Consider the following 21,092-nt stretch of genomic DNA (forward strand, 5'->3'; position numbering starts at 1 on the left):
AGGTGTTTTCTGGGTAGAAGTGAAGTATCTTGCTTGTCTTTCATTTGTATGTAACTAAAACATTCCTACTGGATTCACCCTCTTATCCAGGGTATTTTTCAGACATGATCTAGGTTCTTAAAATGAATTAAAGCAGGAGCTTGATCCTGAACAATTACAATCCCTAACTGCTGTTTTGATGCATGTTATTCCATAATGTCTTTGTTACCTGGATTAACAGTTGGCCATAATTCATCCATATTGCATCCATTTGTATCACTAAAATGTTGCCTAAAGGCTTCACTTACTAATACCTTCAAAGTCCCCATGTGTTGGAAATAAGTTAAAATTCTGATCTGATTTCAAATTTCCACGATTCCTAAGCATGGAAACAAGAAAATGCTGCGCTTTTTTCAACACATGATTTATTTTGACCAGAAATGGCATCCTCTACCCATGTTTTGAAGTGTCCTTTTAAATACTGCTTTCATTGAAAATGTGTGAATTTGTGTCTTCAAACATAAAATGGGCTCTAGTTATGAACTAACACTCTTAACTGTCCAACCAGTCAGCATTATGAGGTACTTCTCTTGTGTATTTCATGTATTTCTACTGGCTCTTTCCTCTAATCTATGAATTTGTGGGCATGCCTTCTGTTTTCATAACATGGATAAGGCTGTTTTACAGATGCTATGATTTGCATTTAGCATGTACACAAGTGTACTAATTTAAATTAGATGAGGGTATGGTTTCTTATAAACAGATAGCAAATAATTTTTTTTTTTAGTTTGATATTTGCTTTCTTTCCAAGCAGATAAATAATTGAATGGGTTGGGGTTTGGTTTGCAGAGCCACATGCAGGTTTTAGAATCGCGTTCAACATGTTTGACACCGACGGCAATGAGATGGTGGACAAAAAGGAATTCTTAGTGGTATGTATTTATATATTTTGATGTAATCTTGAAAACTCTTTGTCTGGATGGTGACTCATGATGATGTCAATGATCATGAGGACACCAGCTGTTCTTCACTGAATGCAGTTGGTTGGTTGTTTTATTTACTGTAAGTAGTTAACATAGTGTAAATTGTAAATAGTAGCTCCGTATTACAGTGGGTGGGTGTGTTGTGTGTAATAAGTTTTGAAGTTTAATTCCAGGTTTTATTGTGGATCTTTTTAATTGCTACTGCATTCACAGATAATTAGGCTATTAAAAATAGATTGCTGTATCAATGGTCAGCACAATTCTTTAATTAACATAATGATGGAGGGACCTACAAAAGAATCTTTTTCCTGGGAGAACACTTCGTTTTGTTGTTCATTTTGCTTAGTCCCTGGTAAACCTGGGTTGACTGACATAATGTAGCACTATCATCTGCTTTGGATGAGATTTGTCATGAAATAAAGTGTGCAGATAATCTAGTTCAGCCCACAAAATCCATATGCTGCAGCAATTTGCTAAAGTGGGGTTCAGCAATTTCCTTACAAGGAGAATATTCCACTGCAAAATTTACTTTGAAATGAGTAATTTTTGTATGCTTTGGAACAGTTGGCAGGACATCTAGAACTTGGCAGTAGTTTTGTTGCAGTCAAGGTTTTGTTAGATTACAAATCTGAGTTATAGTTTTTTCAAACTAGAGCTTGACTCAGTTTAATGCTTGGGAAAAGCACTTCTCTAAATTCTTCTTACTAATTATTTAAGCAAGAGGTTTTGGGTTTGTTTGTTGTTTTTTTCTGATTAGAAATTTAAACAGTTCTAAAAGGCCTGGGCTTCAGAAAAAAAAATATTACATTGTTGAGATTTGTGCATTAAGAACAAAAAATCTTCAAAAAATCTTAAGTAATCCAACAGTGTTTTGATTTTGATCATGATAGATCTGATAATTGTTTCTTAAAATTTGAGTACTTTGTCATTTTTCAAGTTACAGGATCCACTAAATACAGGAAAATGCACTGACAGGTATAAAATTAAAACTCCTTGGAGCACGAGGACTACTTCAGATTTATGTTAATTTCATGCATTTTCTGGTCTCAAAATACATGAGAGGAATAATTAAATGAATGTCAGTGATGAAATAAAAAATTACAATTAAAAAATGGTGAAATGCAGAAAACCTTCAAGGTCATCAAGTCCAACCATTATCTAACTCTACCAGGGGCCACTACTACACCATGTCTTGAGCACCATATTCAGACTGCTTTAAAATACATACAGAAATGGGGATTCAGCCACTTCCCTGGGCAACGTGTTCCAGTCTTTGAGAACCCTTTCAGTGTAGTTTCTCCTAATGTCTAACCTAAACCAACCCTAATGTAACTTGATGCCATTTCTTCTTGTCCTATTGGTTTTATTATGTGATTCAGTATAACAAAATAGAATAGAATAGAATAGAATAAAGTAGAATAGAATAGAATAGACCAGGTTGGAAGAGACCTTCAAGATCATCACTTACAACCCATCAACCAATCCAACCCACCTAAACAACTAAACCATAGCGCCAAGCACCCCATCAAGTCTCCTCCTGAACACCTCCAATGATGGTAACTTCACCACCTCCCCGGGCAGCACATTCCAATGGGCAATCACTCTCTCTGTATAGAACTTCCTCCTGACATCCAGCCTAAACCTCCCCTGGCGGAGCCTGAGACTGTGTCCTCTTGTTCTGGTACTGGCTGCCTGGGAGAAGAGACCAAGATCCGCCTGTCTGCAACCTCCCTTCAGGTAGTTTTAGAGAGCAATAAGGTCTGCCCTGAGCCTCCTCTTCTCCAGGCTAAGCAACCCCAGCTCCCTCAGCCTCTCCTCATAGGGTTTGTGTTCCAAACCCCTCACCAACTTCGTTGCCCTTCTCTGGACTCATTCCAGCAAGTCAACATCCTTCCTAAACTGAGGGGCCCAGAACTGGACACAGTACTCAAGGTGCGGCCTAACCAGTGCAGTATACAGGGGCAGAATGACTTCCCTGCTCCTGCTGGCCATACTGTTCTTGATGCAGGCCAGGATGCCATTGGCCCTCTTGGCTGCCTGGGCACACTGCAGGCTCATGTTCAGCCTACCATCGACCAGCACCCCCAGGTCCCTCTCTATCTGGCTGCCCTCCAGCCACTCTGACCCCAGCTTGTAACTCTGCATGGGGTTGTTGTGGCCGATGTGCAGAACCCGGCACTTGGATGTGTTCAATCTCATGCCCTTGGACTCTGCCCATCTGTCCAACCTGTCAAGGTCCCTCTGCAAAGCCTCTCTACCCTCCAGCAGATCAGCTCCTGCGCCCAGCTTGGTGTCATCAGCAAATTTACTGATGATGAACTCAACGCATCAATAAAGATGTTAAAGAGCATGGGGCCCAGCACTGATCCTTGGGGCACACCCCAAATGCAGTGGAATAGACTGGCAAGCTGGGATTTTTTGTTTATAAATTAAATGCTGCCATTACAACAGCTAAGTTTGAGGAAATTGAAGCATGAGGCTTTGTCTTTCAGAAGGTGATGCTGAAAATGGCATCAAGTGTATAAGGCAGGAAACAAGCACAACATTTAACTATAGATATTGCATCTAGTTGTCTTCACATCCTGTTTTTATTTGTTGTCTGTCATGGTCCCTGATAAGAATTTCCCTTTCTTATTATTTTTCTGTTACCAGACTTGATGGATAGAGGAAAGAAAGGAGAATTTTCAAACATTAGATAGACAGTTTTCCACTTAGTACTCTAACTAATTTGTATAGATTAAACCTGACCCTAATGCTGCTTGATTAGTGCATCAGAGACCCTTCAAAAGTCAGAATGTTAGAAATGAGAAAAGCTAGCGTCGGAAGGTAGGTAGATAGTGTCTGTGTAAAGAGAAATAAATATGAAAATCCAAGTTGATTAAGTGATGCTGCACCTTGTGACAGACTTGATCCCAGAACATACATTTGGCATCTGTGCTCTCCTTGCTTGGGTATGCATCATTTCCTGTGTGCCTGGAACCAGAAGACTGTAAGCTTTGCCACTTGAATTATACCCAGCATTTGCAAAATACTTCTCCACTGGTTAGAGCCAGCCATCATAAAACTGAAAGTATAGTTAATACTATTCAGTTTTGCAAATAAGGAGACTTTGAAGAGATTGGTGTAGGGACCATATGTGATTCTTGAAGAGGTATGTGTAGTGCAAAGTTGAGAATTACTTAATTTTTCTGGTAACAGCTTTAGCGTTTTTGTAAACTAATTCCACAGCATTTGTCCTTCCTCTCTGCTTATGTCATAGGGGTGAGGTCAGGGAACAGAAGGATTGTGTTGCCTTGTTACAGGAGATCTTGGTTTTCTGCTTTCAGCAGTCAGTCTCATTATCCTGTTTCAAACAATGTTCCTATGAAAGTACTCCTAGATCCATTTTGCATTCACTTTTCTACTTGCTGGTATCCTATAGCACTCCTTCTGAACAAAAGATCCATTTCCAGAAGCCTTGCAAGTGCTTTAATGATGAATGCAACAGAATCCTACTCCCTTTGCCTCTGTGGCAGGGGAAGTACCTCCAAGGATGCATTGGTTTATACCAATCTTTCTTGTTTTTTTCAATTACTGCCACTCTTCTCTCCCTCTTGACGGCTTGTCACTTCTCTTCTCACAAGGTATTTTGTTTCTGCTTCTCTCTCTTCATTTACCTTTCTTCATTCCACAGTTCTGGGTTGCAAAAGGCCATCCAGCTAGATGTCCTATCCTTATCAGCATATGTTACAGTAATTGTACCTGTAGGCTTGCAAAAAACTAGAAAAAACATGCTAAGGTCTGTAAATTGATCCCATATTCAAACCCAGATGCAGTGGCACACACAATGTTCTGGTCTGTATTTGGCTTACAGGGAGTTGAAGAATAAAGCAGTCAATTTTAGAAATTCGTAAATTTCAGATATGTTTGCAATTTAATCACTAAACATGGTTTTCTTTTATTTCAGTGTTGGATGTCCTATTATCTCAGCATTGTCATACCCTTGCAATAGAGCTTGCTGATGCTTTTGTCTAAGTTGTCAGCCTTCTCTGAAATACGGTGTTCTGAAATTAAATTTGGGAAGTTTAATTGCAAAACTCATCATACACTTTATCTTCCCCATACCAATCCCTGGGGACCTCTGTGTGCAAGCCATTACAGTATCAGGTTTTTTATCAGACTTCTGGTAGGTAAAATCAGGTCTTTGAAAAGACTGCCACAATTGTTTCTGTATGCCGTGTTCGGTTCTAGATAGGACAGATTTGTCAGCAACAGTGTTTAATGTTGTTGTTTTTTTCCAGCCCGCTCTAGCAAATGCTACAAGTGGCAGTACAATATTTTCATGTGCAATTTTGGAGAAGCTGAAGTTTACTGGCAGGAATATAGATGGCATCATAGTCGACGCTGCTCTCTCTTGCTGTGAAGAGTCAACACTGACACTTGTTTTTTTTCTAATGGTTTAGGAATACTAAGAAGTATTACTATAAATAAAAATATGTAAATAAAACAGATACAAAGGAAGTTAAGTACAGACCAGTTCTTGTTCTGAAGACTTTATAATTAAAAAAAAAAGTTCAAGAATCTGTATGTTTTAAGTCTTGTATTTGAGGTTTCCTCAGAAGTCATGTTTAAAGCTCTTAATGCAGAGAAAGTTGTGAAAGGGGTATTTTACAAGTCCTGAAGGTATTCTTTGAACAGACTTGAAAAAAAAGGGTACTTGATGAATTACTCTTGAATAGTAGTAGTTTGTTGCTGCTGAAGGGGAATGTTTCCCCCCTACCAGATGTTTCCACCCCTCCTTTGTGCCAGCAGGAGTAAGAACTGATCTGGTCGGAAACTGGTGACACGAAAAAAGGATTGGTTTAGCAGACTACATAGTCACACAGATAGTAATTACTACCCAACAAGAAAGGATATGCCTAGAGCTGATGAAAAAGGCTGGAACTCCCCCTTCTCATCTAGACTGGACTGGCTAAAATATAAAGTTAAATAGGATGTGCTTAGTAGATAGCAAATGTGCTTAGTAAGTAGAATTATTAGCCTAACTTTGTGGAAAAAAATGTTTCCTTTTTCCTTTCTATATGATGGGTAAGGTCACAGGATGAAATTATGGCATTAATATGAACAATAAAACATCATTGAAACACTGATATATTGGTAAAGAATGACATTTTTTATAGTTTGCAGTGTTCCCCACAATCAATGATTGTTATGCATGGGAAATAGCCTGAAAACTAAATGAGAGCAAAATGGTTTGTTGTTTTTTTTAGCTACAAGAGATTTTCAGGAAAAAAAATGAGAAGAGAGAAAGAAAAGGAGATGAAGAAAAACGTGCACTGCTGGTGAGTAAAATTATAGTTGCAGCTGGTAGTTGGTTTGTTTCTTTGATGAAAGGACAAAAAATTATGTATAGATGTTTCACTAATTAATATTTTTAAGCAATACATTCGTGTCATTGAAAGAATATGCATAACTTTTCTCTAATGAAGAATGTAATATTTAGCCCAAACTGTAGTTATTGGGGGGAAAAATGTGGGGGAAAACTGTAGTTATTGAGGGAATAAATACTGCCACATATTACGGTGGTAGTGTTGATTCCATTCAGAGTCTAACAATCTAGGAAAAAGTGAATAGTAATATCCCACTCTTATTGTCTATAAGAGTGAGAGATCTCAGGGACAAGACCAAACTATACTTCTATACTCATAACTAACTGAAGCTGTTCATATAGTCATGCTGATCCTGATATTTGTTACTAAAATAGTAGTTTAGAAATAGCTGATGAAATATTGCAAGTAAATGTAGATATTTTTTTCAAACCTAAATTTTTTGTTAAATAATGCTTATGACCAATGCAAAATTATTATGGTTGCTTATATAATCTTAAGAGATGTTTGTGGAATGTTGGTTGCTCCTTCTTATAGAATGTGAAATTTGCATTTCTTATGAGCATAAGAAAGGTAAGTCAGAAATAGCCAAGTCTGTGGTCATTTTTCTGGAGGATGGCAGCAGGAGTTCATTTTACTGTTGGACAAGTAAAAATCAGGGTCCAGCCTCTATCAAGCACACATTAGAAAAAATCATGTTCATTTGCAAGTTGAATATTTGTGGCAATAATTCCTTATCATAAGAAACATTTTTACATATATGCAAAGCTTGTCATAGAGCCTATTAACATTTTGGGGACTGTAGGTGCTTCATCTCATGTCTTTGTCCCTGAAGCTGTAGGAAGTTTGAATTTCAAGAATTAATACTTTTTAAACATTTCCTGAGCATAAAAGGGAGCTTTTCTTCCATCCCAGAGGGACCTCTCCTTCTCAGCCATTCAATGTATGTCAGTTGTTAAATCTCTCACACACTCTTTACTTTGAACAAGAAAACTTACACTCAAAGGAAGAGCTTTTGGAAAAAGAAAAGATGCAAAACAGAACATTTCTTTTGAGAGTAATCTCTCCAACCCTGTTCATCTCCTCTGAAAATCTGAAGAGTTTGAGGATAAACCATTTTTTCTTCACTGTCTCTTGAAAAATAAAAATATATATAAATATTTGCTTGTCTTAACCTATTCTATTGTCTTTTTTTCCCCTTCTTCTTATTTTGGCTTCATTCTGACATGTGATACTTGGCTTGACCCGTTTTTACTCTATGTCAGCGTCTTCAACTTTATGGATATCACACTCCTACTAACAGTGTATGTACTCTAATTATCTTCAATTTATGCCTTCTTCACCAGTGAGGACAAACAATGTGCTATAAGAAAATTTGCTATGTTTATCTTTTTCATCAAGTGAATTACTTCTGCTAATCAGTAAAAATGTGGTGGATCATTAATTGCATTGTGCATGCTTGCTGCATGCATTCTGGAACAAGCAAGCCTAACAGGAGGAAAGGTTGCTGCCTCTATTTACGTAAAATGAAGAAAAAAAGATACTTTTAAGTGAAAGGACAAAAGTTATCTTAGGAAATTATAGACTTGTTTTTAATTAAGGCATATAAATTAAGTCATCCTGCATGAGTCATTTGATCCAGGTCTGTCTGATCTGCTTGTGTATAATGTGAAGTAATAATTAGTCAGATCAGCTCTTCATCTCTTTGTTCCACACTGCACACAAACAGACCCTGAAAAAATAAGAATACCAGCAGACGGCTTTTGTATTTTGGTCCTTCACTTACAGAAAAAAGTAAGAACTATTGATGCTGAACTAGAATTGAATTTTTCCCTGTATTGTGTAGGGGACAGCAAACTTTTTTCAATCATTTTTGTGAGAGAATTAGCAAGAGAGAGCTCTTCTGCCTTTCATAGTGTCTTCATCATGACTTGGTTAATTTTTGGATCACAGCAGAACTAAAGTTGTTATAAAAAAAAAGGATGTTGAAACAGAACCATTAAACATGGATTGGTGTGATTATTTTTCTATTTGAATTAACAGGAAGGAACATACAAGAATCAGACAACTAGTGAAATTTCAGTTTTAAACTCTCTTTCTTTATACAGTCATTCACAGGAATGCCCAGATTTATTTACTGTGAAGCTGGCACATACTGTAGTAGGAAATGTGAGGCTATATGCTTCAGTGCGTTTTAGATAAGGCCTTACTGCAGTGAAAGATGCTGACTAGCGATTGCCATATACCTGTCCTGCCTCCTAGTTTAAACTGAAACCAAACTAATTAGGTTTTCCTATTCCTATAGTAATTTTCAGCTTTAGTAAATGAATCTCCTTCTAGACTCCAGCCACATTTAAACCCTTTATCAAAATGAAGCTCAGGTGTGCACCATCCTTTTCTAGTCTCCTAGTACCTGAATGGAGATCTTCATGCAAAGGAGACTCATCTGTACAGGAATTCACATATCCAACAAATCCCCAACCCCAGAAAGTTGTTTTGGGTTTCTATTCCTACTACTGGGATAAGAAGTCTAGCAGCCTTTTCAGTTTCCCTTGATTTCCTGGGCAGCTGAAGACCAAGGGGCAATGACTATAAACGACAGCGCAGGAAGTTCCACCTCAACATGAGGAAAAACTTCTTTACTGTGAGGGTCACAGAGCACTGAACAGGCTGCCCAGAGAGTTGTGTCTCCTTCTCTGGAGACTTTCAAGACCCATCTGAGTGCATTCCTGTGTGACCTATGCTAGAGTCTATGGTCCTACTCTGGCAGGGGGGGTGGACTCAAAGATCTCCAGAGGTCCCTTCCAACCCCTAATATCCTGTGATCATGTGAGACGCAGCCTAAAATGCCTAGGATAGTAAAAAGTGCTCTCTTGGGCCCTTCTCTTTAATTTATCCTTCAAAACAGTTCTAATTTTTTGGGAAGTGTCAAGGTCTATAAGCCATAAAGTGCAGACACCAACATTTTAAGTGGGTTAAATATTTTTTTGTATGTTGTGTTCGTTAATTCTTTCAAGTCATGTTCTGGGGCATACCACAGGTGTGTCAAGTCTACTACAGTATGCATTGCATGAGTGTTCTTACTAGCCAAATGCCAACCAGAACATGATATTTATGATGAGATGCATGTCAGGAAAATAAAACATGCATGCCCAGAAGCACTAATTCCATTGGCTAAAGTTAATCTACACTCAGGAAACAAATTTAGTGAATACTTAGAGTAGATAATTACCCCACTGTGTGCATAAAAGAATGTGGTGGTGTTCACTCGTGACCCAGTAAACCTCAAAGGGATAAATAAGCATAAGGAAGAAATTGTTGAGGAGCGAATCTTGTACCCACTGAAGTAAACAAATTTATTTAAGGTTAGCAAATTAGGAGTGAATGGAATTATACATGAGAATACTGTGGCCACAATGTAGGAACTGTTACTCAATAGTATGAAAAACATAATTGCAGAACTTTTCCAAAAGGATGCAAAAGTAAATGATCCATGAAGCATGGGTATAATTCGTGGTACTTTGTCGTGTTTCCTTGATGGCAGTTTACAGATAGGGCTGAGTTGAGTTGGATAGTGGGGGAAGTGTCTAACAGAACTTGAAGTACATACTGCAGTACATATAAAATGCATTGATGTAATGTAGAATACATGGAGGTAATAAACCTTCAACTCTGTACGGTATTCTTTATGATAACAATGTGGATTTGTACATCTCAAAGCTGCATATATCTTCTAAGAGAACAGTATGTGCTGAGTCAAAAAAAATTAAATAATTCTAGTTAGAAGATTAAACCCATTCTATCTTAATCTTACCTGCCCAGAAGGGTATGAGTGGGGAGCCATGAAAGTAGATCTAGTTTAGATTAACTTGTGAAGAGAAAGGGGAAAAGTCATTCAGTTGCAATAACCCTAACCAAGTTCAAATAGCCTTCTGCTGTCTTTAAGCTCACCTCCCCTGGATTTTTTGGCCAAAAAAAAGAGATAAATGTATTGCAATAGCTCTTCCAGGAGTAACTGTAAGATAAAGAAGGCCTGTTTTAATAAGGGAGGATTTTTCAGACTTCAAAAATTAAATGTTTCAGAGCAAAAAGGTAAGCATACTTTCCTGACAGAGATTAAACACTTATTTTCTGTTTAACAAGGTAAGTTTGATCATCAGATATGCATAGCGATATGCATCTCTTGATAAAGTATGTTACAGTTGAAGGTGGACTTAACTGCACTTATTTTTTGCATTTCTTTATCTGTGCAAGGGTGTCGTACTGATTATTGGATGAAATTAATTTTATATAGCTAGTTGTATGGTGATAGTTATATTTTGACTAAGGAGAAAACAAATTCACAAATGTCTAAGTAAATAATTTTGAGGGTAAAACAATTGCTAGAAAAACCAGCAGCAAAAACCTGAATTGAGATGGGTATTTTCACATGTACTCTTAGTAAATATTTTCACTTCATGCTTTTTCTAATTTACTCCGTTTGGGCAAGTGGAACCTGTTGTTACTTCTGGCACAACCAACTTATGAGTAGTGAGCAAATAGCTGTAAGTGACCAGTGTCCTTTTATTTATGAAGTGTCATGTAGCTGCATAGAAAATTCTGCGTAGAAGCAAAAGAATTAAGCTGTGCTTTTGAAAATCAGCTGGAAAAGATTTTAAAGTCTGTAAGTAGTTGTTTTATTGTCCTTTGCTTTTCAAACAATTGTGCTTCTTGAAACTTCTGCAGGTTCTTAAAACAGAAGGAGAGGACCTTGTCCCCAGAAGCTATTGGGATACTTTGAGACGTAGCACAAGCCAAGCACTCTTTTCGGACCTTGCAGAGGTACAAGACAACCTCTGCAACTTCTGTCTCTGGTCCATATTCCTATTCTGATTATTTTCCTATGCACTTTGTTTCTTCTCTTTCTTTTAATTGCCTTTTTTCTTTTCTTTTCTCTTTCTTTCTTTTTTTCCCCCCAAACCTCAAAGTCTTCAGATGAAATGGATTTGTTTCTCTGCAGTGTGGTAATTGAAAATTGCCATTTCCCTGTGAAAGCCAAGTTACCTTTTGAAAGAGTTGAAAGATCAAGTTCTCTTCAGTGATTCAAATGGGAAGCATTTTCTAACGCTACCAGTGACAATATTTCGCAGTTAGAGAAGTAATTCAGGAAACCTTTGTCATTTAGGCTCAATCCAGCAATAGGACAACTTCAGTATCCCTTCAGTAGCCCTTTAAGATTTTCATCTTTAGGTCCTCAATGTACTTTTCATATATGTTATTAGAATGTATCTTCACAAAAACAGCACCATGCAAAGATCATTTTAATTGCTTGCTCAAACCAGGAATGTTTTAAGGTAACCAAAACATTAGCCAATCTTTTTTAATATTACATGGTCATTATGGAGCACTAGCAATATCACTGAGCTGTCAAATCAATTCCCATAATGCTTTAAATTCTAATAAGATTCTTGTTTCATTGTCTGCTTTCAGGCAATTAAGATAATTTATTTGTATTGATTATTTAAGGTGGTCAGAAAACTAGATCATTTAGGCTTCTTTATGCTCTATACAGTGAGGATGATTGCTCTGCTGGTTATGGGCATTAAGGGATATACAGCAACTCCCCACTGACTCTGGTGTCAAGTTTCACGCATCATAAGTGGGATCATAAATGAGAGAAGAACAAGGAACTGAAACAAACCTCCAGAGTAAAGCAATCTTTTGCTTTGCTTCGTAAGCAATGTGTGCTCCATATTAAAAGTAATTAGTGTTTTGTCCCTGCTGGCCCTCTGCAGAAGCTATTAAATACCTTGAGGATTTGGATGGACTTTTTCTAATTTCCACATTGAATTTACTCACAGTCTCTTCATACCAGTCTGTTGTCCCTTAGTTTTCATAGGGCTATTTATTCTTTCACAGAATCACAGAATCACCAAGGTTGAAAGAGACCTCAAAGATCATAAAGTCCAACCTGTCACCACAGACCTCATGACTAAACCATGACTCATGGTTGTGTTTATAGATGTAGTCATAACCCTCAGGTCTGAGTATCATAGGCTGCACACAACAAAGCCTGGCTTTCATCCGTGTCTTCCCCAGATACTCTGATACTCTTATATCTGTATAATATTATAGCCATCTGTACTGAGAAGGTGGCATAAAGGTAGCTGACACTGGAGTGTGTGTTGTTTTGTAGCGTTTTGAGAAGTTGAACAGGGTAGTAAATTAGGTTAATTACTGTGAGAATCAATTTACAAAGTCTTTTTGGGTGTAGGTGTTATTCACCGCATCCAGTTTCTTTCTAGGAACATTTACAGACCTGTTTCTGTTATCCCTAACTTATCAACTGCACCATCCTGTTGGAATATGCCAGTTACCACTGAATTCAGTTTGTGGGTTTATTCTTGAATTACTAAATGAAACTGGAAATTGGCAGATTTCTTAGCACTATTAAAAATCAAGGACTTGCACTAAGAAAGTTCTTACTAATTCAAAGCACAATATGCATACTTTATTCTCTGAGTGTGTTGCTGCAAGTGGACTAAAAGTGCAACTTTTAGTCAAAAGCTTGAAATGATTTAATGCTATCAGTGCAGAAGTAGCACAGGAGTAGTTTTCAGTTGTCTGCAGTTCTGCAGAGAAGCATACTGGCTTGAGTTTCTGAGGTGAAGCTCTTGTTTGGGGTTTTTTCATTTAGTGAGGCTGACCAAATGGGAATTGTGAAAAGACTTAGAGAGTGTATTTTTGTTTTTTAATGGTTCTTTAGATATGGGTGAATGCAACCCAAGTCTAAGGTTTTGAAATGTTTTTGCAAGATGAAAGGCTGTAATTTAACATTTGATATCTTTTCAGTGTACTTGAGGGAAATTGTTTGAATGTGCCTAGGGATTTAGTTGCTTAAAAGACTTAAGAAATCAGGGTATCTGCATTTCAGTATATTGTGTCCTATAATGGAGGATAACAATATTAAAAGACAAATAGTGATTACTTTTCAGAGTTAGCTTGCTCACTTGAGGAGCAGAGCTGTCTTAATTGAAGGACATTAAATATCTTTCTACCTATATATACACTATGTCATCTTATTTCTCCCTGGAGAAGAATATGAGAATAAAGAGGAAGCTGAAGTACATGAAATACAATCTTGAGAATCCTAAATAGATTATACTAAAGTACTGAAAAGTCTCTCTCATTTCTTTAGTTCTTGGTTGTTGAAAGGGAAGGATTTGTGTTTTTATTGTCTCATGTTTTCCCTTGTTGTTGATACATAAATACTCTTAACTGATATGTAAATACTCTTAATTGCATTTTTCATTATTTACAAATCAGTATGCACATTTGAAAATAATATAGGATATTTTCACACAATATAGATTTTTTTCATGATACATGATGATAAACTACTGCATGCTGTTCAACATTTCTACCTAATTTCTTCATTTGTTTGTCCATCTGTGTAAATTTATAGCCTCTTCAGCTACTAAATAAAGTCAGACTTAAAGGACTTGTGTGCAGCTCTGCACGTGCAGATCTTTACAGATCTGTATGAACAGATCTATTTCTATTCTTAAGAGTAAATCCTATGGATTTATAGTCTATCATTAGGGTGGTAAATTGGTACTGTTACATCTCCCAAATACCTACTAGGTTTCTGGACCATATATTGTGGTTTGTACTTTAACAGTGGAGTCCACAGGCACACTTCCACAGAAATAGTGTTGCTGATGGGTGGTAGCTTGCCTGGGAAGAGCAGACACTACTGTCTCCTACTTTGCTTTTCCTAAGAACTTTTCTTTGTAAGAAAAGTGAGATGTCAGGCAGAAGATTCTCCCTGGGAAGGTGAAACAAGGAGACTAACTGTATTACTTTTTGAATTTCAAATGTTGGCAGATGCACATTAATGCCAGAAGGACACTGCCATGGTGGAATACTGTGGCTTTTTTAAGAGCCTTATATTACTGAATTGTTTTTCTAGCTCATCGATATATCAAGAGTTTCTTTGTAAAAGAGGAAAAAATCAGTGCACATACACAAGAGCTGAAGGTAATTAATACGTAGCAAGCAAGTGGAATGTTGCACGTTCACTTTACCCAGGTGATGGTTACTTCTGACCCTACAATGATGATAGTTACTGCTGTTTATTTGTGTGTCTTCCTGTTTACAACTCTTGCTCTTGAAAATGGTCAAAATGAGTTGGTTTTACCATTCTAATTCTGCGCCTTCAAAGCCGGTAGCTATTTATTAACATAAAAGTATTAGCAGAGGTTCAAAGTTTGCTGTTTGATGCAGGGACCACATAGTCAAGAGCTAAGGAACATTCTTTTTTAAAAGGAATCAAAATATTACTTCAGTATTTCAAAATTTCTTAAAATTCTGCTGTTTTAAATACATCTGAGCAATAAAATTTAAATTGTAGTCATCTGCTGCTTATAGCAAAGAATATAAAGTACACCTGACTTGTGAATGGGTTTGGAACACAATTTCATGCTTAATAATTCTTAAATATAAGACTATGTGAAGTAATTCCATTTAATTTCTTTGTAGTTGCGTAGTAGAAGGGAAAGGAGATTGTGTACTAAAGGTGTTATTTTTATGGTTTACTTCAACTGACTAGAGTGTTGGTTTTTTTCTCAAGAGTTTTTGGGTTTATTTTTCATGCTTCCCGCCCTCCCTTTCATTGCAGCTTCTGTTATATTACATTGTTGTTTTAAATGTTTCCTACTAAATGCAATTAACAGTCTAATGCTATTTTGTGTGAAAATTGCATGCCTAAATTAATTTAATGGGGTTTAGTACTAAACTCTTGAAAGACTGTGAACATAAAGCACAAACTCTTCTAATAGAAAGGTCTGTTGTGATGGTAGGCATTCTGTAATGCTCAGATTATGCCTCTGTAACTGATCCCATCATGGCTTTTAATTTTTTTCTATTCTAATGCTTCAGCGTGCTGATGATATTGCAAGCTCTCTGTCAGATACAACGCTGCTTGTACACTTTTTCGGCAAGAAGGGAAAAGCTGAGCTGAACTTTGAAGACTTTTATAGGTGAGTCTCAACTTTATTAATTCCTTGTGGCAATGGTAGCAATAAGCGGTGTGAGCAATCTGGCAGTATAGGCTTGGAGTCTGACATGGTGGTAGGCCATGCTCAGCGTAAGTGCAGAAGTAGCTAGCAGTTTAGCAAAACGGTGCTGTGCCTGCAGCATGTAACTAAAGCAAGGCACTGGTAGCTATAAACGCAGAAAGTTATCTGGGAGTAACAGGGCGCACACCTGCATCAACAGCCTCGCGTGTTGTTAGTAGGTTGACCGATAATCTATAATAGTACGATGTGTGGTCACTCGTGGGAACCAATGAAGCTATGCCAATGATGCTCTCCGAGTCTATATAAGCTGTAGAAGTTCCCTTAATAAAGGAACAATACTAGAACAATGCTAGATCACACTGGTCGTCTGCACTGATTCCATTCTCCGTCGCCAACAATTCCTGCTAGAAAAAGCACACCACACTGGCATGTTTGTACTAATTAATGTAGGTTGCATCACTATACACAGATTTTATGCAGACGTGCATAAAGAAGTTTAACGTTTCCTTCGTACGTATTCTGTGTGCAAAGGGCAAAATAAAACAGTGAGTGGACCAACAATAAAATGTCCTGTACTAACACTGCTACATTTGCAAATTTTATTATCACTTGTTGCATAGCTGGTTTGGGGGTAGAGACGTTATAGCCCAGCTGTGCCCTTGTTGGTATGTAGGAACTTCTTTCTTGATTTTGTATTATTTTTATTTTTTCCCCTCTGTCAGAGCTTTAAAAGGAAACTTTTGCTTGCATCTCTGCTCTTAGGCACATTCTATTTGGCTTTATTTATATTCTGTGAATGTTTTAAGGACATGGGTGGTAGAAATACGAACTATTACTGTTTCTTTGTGCTTTTAGGTTTATGGATAACCTACAAACTGAGGTTCTAGAGATAGAATTCCTTTCCTACTCTAATGGGATGAACACCATCAGTGAGGAAGACTTTGCCCATATTCTTTTGAGGTATACAAACGTGGAAAATACATCAAGTTACCTGGAAAACATGCGCTGTAGGATTCCTGAAGAAAAGGTAATTGTCTGGTGAGGGCAGCAATGTGCCACAGCATCCATTCCCAGTGTCATCAGGATGAAAACGTAGCCTTTTTGGACTGAATGAGACTCTGTCACTGCATTAATTAGCACCAGGATTTTATTCTGATCATAAACTGAGTCTCATATTTTTCAAAGTACTAAAAATAAAAAGAGCAAATAGTAGAGGATTATGTTCTGTAGGATTTAGCTAGTAATATTTTGAAGTTTAGATAACAAAGTTTTATGTTACATGAAAACTCAGTTTAAACAGCACAAACTACAAGAGTTGAATTTTTTTTTTTTATCAGTGAGGCATTTTAAACCCCTTTAATTCTTAATTCTCTTTTGCACTGCCACTGGGGGAGAGCAGCTGTTCAGAAATTACACTGGCACCCTCTATCTGGTTCTATAATCTTAATAATGGATCCCTTGTATGTAATTATTGCATGTGGTTCTCATTAATGGCTGAAGAGATAACAAAAGCAATAAAGATCACGAGGTGGATAGTCCTTCATTTGTTTAACAACAGATGGGTTGTCAGAAGCATATCAGAGAGAAATGCAGTGGCAGCTATACATCAATGGTAATCCATAGGATAAGGTTAAAAGTCACCTTTCATTTAAGGGGTGTTTTGCATATAGTCCTTCTCTCTGTATTTATAGAAGGATATCAGATTAATCTGTCCTAGAAATTTAACTCTTTCAATAGCTATGTATTTCAATAGCATTGACAGTAGAGCTTGTGAAGAAAAGTGATGAATCAATTTGGACAGTGCTTGTAGGGTCACAGAATTGTTTTGGTGGGAAAACACCACATAGGTCATTGAGTCCAGCCCTCAACCCAACAGCACTATGGCCATTAAACCACATCCCAAAGCGCCATGTCCACACATTTCTTGAACGACTCCAGGGATGGTGACTCCACCCTCTCCCTGGGCAGCCTGTGCCAATGCCTGACCACTCTTTCAGGAAAGACATTTTTCTTATTACCTGATCTAAATTTCCCCTGACACAATTTCAGGCCATTTCCTCTCATCATCACCTGACACTGGAGAAAAGAGACTGACCCCCACCTCACTACAACCTCTTTTCAGGGTGTTGTAAAGAGCAATGAGGTCTCCCTTCAGCCTCCTCTGCTCCAGACAGGGATTGTGGGTTTCTCTTTATCTGAGAAGTTACATTGTAATTTCAGTACAGACTAAGTGAAATCAGTCAGCTGATGTCATAGAAACACACTAAAATTCAACGTTTTTTGGTTCATATATCTAGATTCTCTGGCTCTTCCTGTAGTTTTACAGCCCTTAGAAATAAATATAGCGGGGGAGTGAGAAGGGAAAGCAGGACTGATTCTGTTGTACCAGATTAGATGCAAGATGAAGTAGTATGATTTGGATCAGAGTTCCTGCTCAATCACCCTTTCTGCATTCCTGGCCTAGGTACTTAGTCAATTCATTCTAACTGCTGTAAAATGCCTCTGCAGCTTTCAGCATTCAAAACCATAATAGTGCAAAAGAAGTGTTTGCATAGTTCCCAAACGTTTTTTGGTTTCTTTCTACATATAGTTCGATACATATGGAAATCTGGGGGGAGAAAAATCACTTTGGTCCTCATGTAACAGCAATGATTTAAGTATCAATTGAGTAATTGGAAAATAATGACAACAGTAGGTAGAGAAATACGTCTTTGAATGGCAACTATGAAGTTGATCAGCTATAAATGCAGATGCTATCTTTTAAACACAAGGAAGTATTCTTTGAAGTTCATCTCTAAGTCTTAAAATAGCAGTGTTCTGATAAAAAAGTCCTCCACAGTAGTTTCCTCTTCTTCATCTACAGTGGGACCACCAGCTATGGAAAACTTACACACTTTCTGTATCACTCAATTGCAGGTTTGCTTATGTTGCATTTTGGGAACATCCAGGCACATGAGCAGTGCTATGTATCTGCATGTGATATGCTATACTCCCATGAAGTGAAACAAGACACTGCCATTTTTCATAGCTTCTTATCACTGCTTTGGTAAATGTGCTGTCAGTACAGTGGATAAAGTAAAGCCCTGTGACATGCATTGTGCTGGCCAGAGGATTCTGAGAACTGGACTTTGCCCCTTCTTGCAGTGGAGGTGTTGTTCATATGCTTGCTCTTTTTTAACACTTGTAATAACATTATAATTCCAAAGTGATAAAGTGCACTCTGAATTCTATTACAGCGATATACTGTATTACTAATACAAACCAGAGCATTCCACTTAGAGGAAAGATGAGTCAAGTCTGTAAATCAATAGGCAGCTACACTCACAGTTGGGACTGTTAATCTTTCATGGCACTGTGTGTAGAAGCCTCTAAAGCAACGTGATGATCAGTTGGTGTACTGCAGTCACGTTCAAATGTTCAGCTGGCATGCTGCCTGCTCACAGGATGTTTTCCTCCTTTTGCTAACTAGATGCCAAGCAGTAATTCATTTAAGGTGTCATCTTGAATCACTACAGATGTCAGCTTCTAAAGAAAGTCTAGGCATTTTTGATAGCATTAGTGCATTAATATACCAGTTTTCTTGGCTGTAGTAAGATATAGTCTGTCCTTTTACACAGAACATCTTTCATTAAAGTTTTTGGTTTTAACAATATTATGTTGCTCTCCACATCTCCTTTCTGTCTCATACAGGTTTATGCCCAACCTCTGCTATTTTCTCCCATGCCACAAAGCTGCTTACATATTTTTCCTGTGTTCCAGCATAATGACTATGTGTGGTTTTGAGGAGATGTAGGTCAAGATTTTAGTTTGAACAGAAATGCTCTCACAAGTCTCTCTATTGTCTTTAGGTTTGCTTTCAAAGAAGAGTAGTTAAATAGGATGAAAGAATAAAAGCAGACATAAAAATAGGAAGGAATGATAGCTAAGGGAATCTAGGGAGATGAAGGTTTGAGAAGGAATCCCATCCAATGTTCAGAGTGGCTGACGCACCATGGAGAACAAGGTATAAGCAATGGTCCTTGCTTAATTCAAAGGCTCTGTTTAAGGTTTCTTTCAGAATCAGTTGAGAGAGAGTTTATTGGGTCTTTGGATTTGTAGCTAAGGATAACTGGAATTTCCCTGTGGACAAGGTGCTGAGCCATGCTATTGCTGGAGGATGTCTGGACCAGATTGAGATCCCTTTCAACCTGGTATTCTATTATTATACAATAAGAAAAGCAGAACTATAATGAGGAAATAATTAAAAATAATATCTTTTAATAATAGAGCACTTTCAGATGAACTTCCACAAGAGATATTCTGAAGTCTGGTCAAAATGCAAAAGATTGAATAAGTATCTGGACAAACCCTGCAATACTTGACACTTGGAGTATTAGCTAAAGAGACTTAGGTGTCTAAATCAGGGTAGGTAATAATTTCACCTTGAAGCACAGAACTTGAGTTAGACCATAACATATACTTATGAATTTATTTGATGTATTTATGTATTATCGATGGGTTTGGGTTTTTTTCCCTCCTCTGCATTTACTGCCATGAAACATAACCACAATGGAGAAGATGCAGTCTTTTCCTGTCTGTTCCATATGAGATTTGTCTTGTAATTCATAAGAAGTGATTCTCACTTTCCAACCTGCCCCTCTTCCTGAAAGCTTCATGTTCAGAATTGACTGATAAGTGAATGCATTTTCCAGATATGCTGTACTACTTTTTTCCTTCCTTATTTCTGAAAGGAAGCAGTGAGGGGGAAGAAATGATCTGTCAGTGAGGCACAAAAGCAGACATTTATTGAATGATGAGAGCAGACTCAAAGTGCCTCCAGGTAAAAATAGTGTAATTAGCATAATATCATGTGACTAAACAGCTCCTGCTCCACCACCACCATTTTTTAACCCATCCCAGAGCCAGGGGCCAAGACCCTCACCAGCCAAGAGACCACAAAGAGTAGCTCAGCCCCAGTGAGGAGGCCCAGCCAGCACCCATGGATGATATTGGAGTAGCAATCAATCCTGGCCCTAACAACCGGGGGGCCACCAGGCCCCCCGGCCTTTGTTGTCACCACCACCATCACCCAGTGTGTACCATGGGCACTCACCAGAGATGAGAGGAGGATCCCTCAGCCCAGATGGGCTCAGCTTAGAGCTGCTGCCTTTCCTGAGGGGGATTAAAAAGGGGAGTGGGTGGGGAGGGCCAAGTGGCCACACCTGGGGTAGGAGGAGACTTCAACAGAGCTCAGGTGCTCTGGGATTTGAGGGGAAAAATGGGGAAAATGGGGCAGGTGAGGGTCTTTCAAGGTGTCAGGTAATGACAGGACTAGGCACAATGGAAAAAAACCTAGAAATGGGTAGACTCAGATTGAATGTTATGAAGAGATTCTTCCCCATGAGGGTGGTGAGACACTGGAACAGGTTGCCCAGGGAGGTGGTAGAAGCCTCATTCCTGGAAGTTTTTAAGGCCAGGCTGGATGTGGCTCTAGGCAGCCTGATCTAGTGTGAGGTGTCCCTGCCCATGGTAGGGGGGTTGGAACTGGATGATCCTTGAGGTCCCCTCCAACCCCAACAATTCTATGATTCTAAAACAATTTTGCAGTTTAGGCTGAATGTTAAGAAGAAATTCTTCATGGAAAGAGTGATTGGCCATTGGAATGGGCTGCCCAGGGAGGTGGTGGAGTCACCATCACTGGAGGTGTTTAAGAGGAGACTGGATGA

At 38.1% G+C, this 21,092-nt stretch overlaps 1 protein-coding gene across 6 annotated transcripts in view; it reads left to right on the forward strand.

Moving 5' to 3' along the window:
- MICU3 (mitochondrial calcium uptake family member 3) overlaps positions 1-21,092 on the forward strand; it is a 55,097-nt gene that overhangs the window by 22,072 nt on the left and 11,933 nt on the right. For 2 of the 6 annotated variants that reach the window (XM_054164391.1, XM_054164408.1), the window contains exons 6-11: positions 829-911; positions 6,212-6,283; positions 7,594-7,632; positions 11,054-11,149; positions 15,248-15,348; positions 16,243-16,414. In XM_054164391.1, coding sequence (XP_054020366.1) covers positions 829-911; positions 6,212-6,283; positions 7,594-7,632; positions 11,054-11,149; positions 15,248-15,348; positions 16,243-16,414 — 563 coding nt within the window. The remainder of the gene's footprint in view (positions 1-828; positions 912-6,211; positions 6,284-7,593; positions 7,633-11,053; positions 11,150-15,247; positions 15,349-16,242; positions 16,415-21,092) is intronic. The other 4 variants (XM_054164399.1, XM_054164414.1, XM_054164418.1 and 1 more) reach the window with 2 other exon arrangements.

Source organism: Dryobates pubescens, chromosome 1 (genome assembly GCF_014839835.1).
Source record: "Dryobates pubescens isolate bDryPub1 chromosome 1, bDryPub1.pri, whole genome shotgun sequence".
Lineage (NCBI taxonomy): Eukaryota > Metazoa > Chordata > Aves > Piciformes > Picidae > Dryobates > Dryobates pubescens.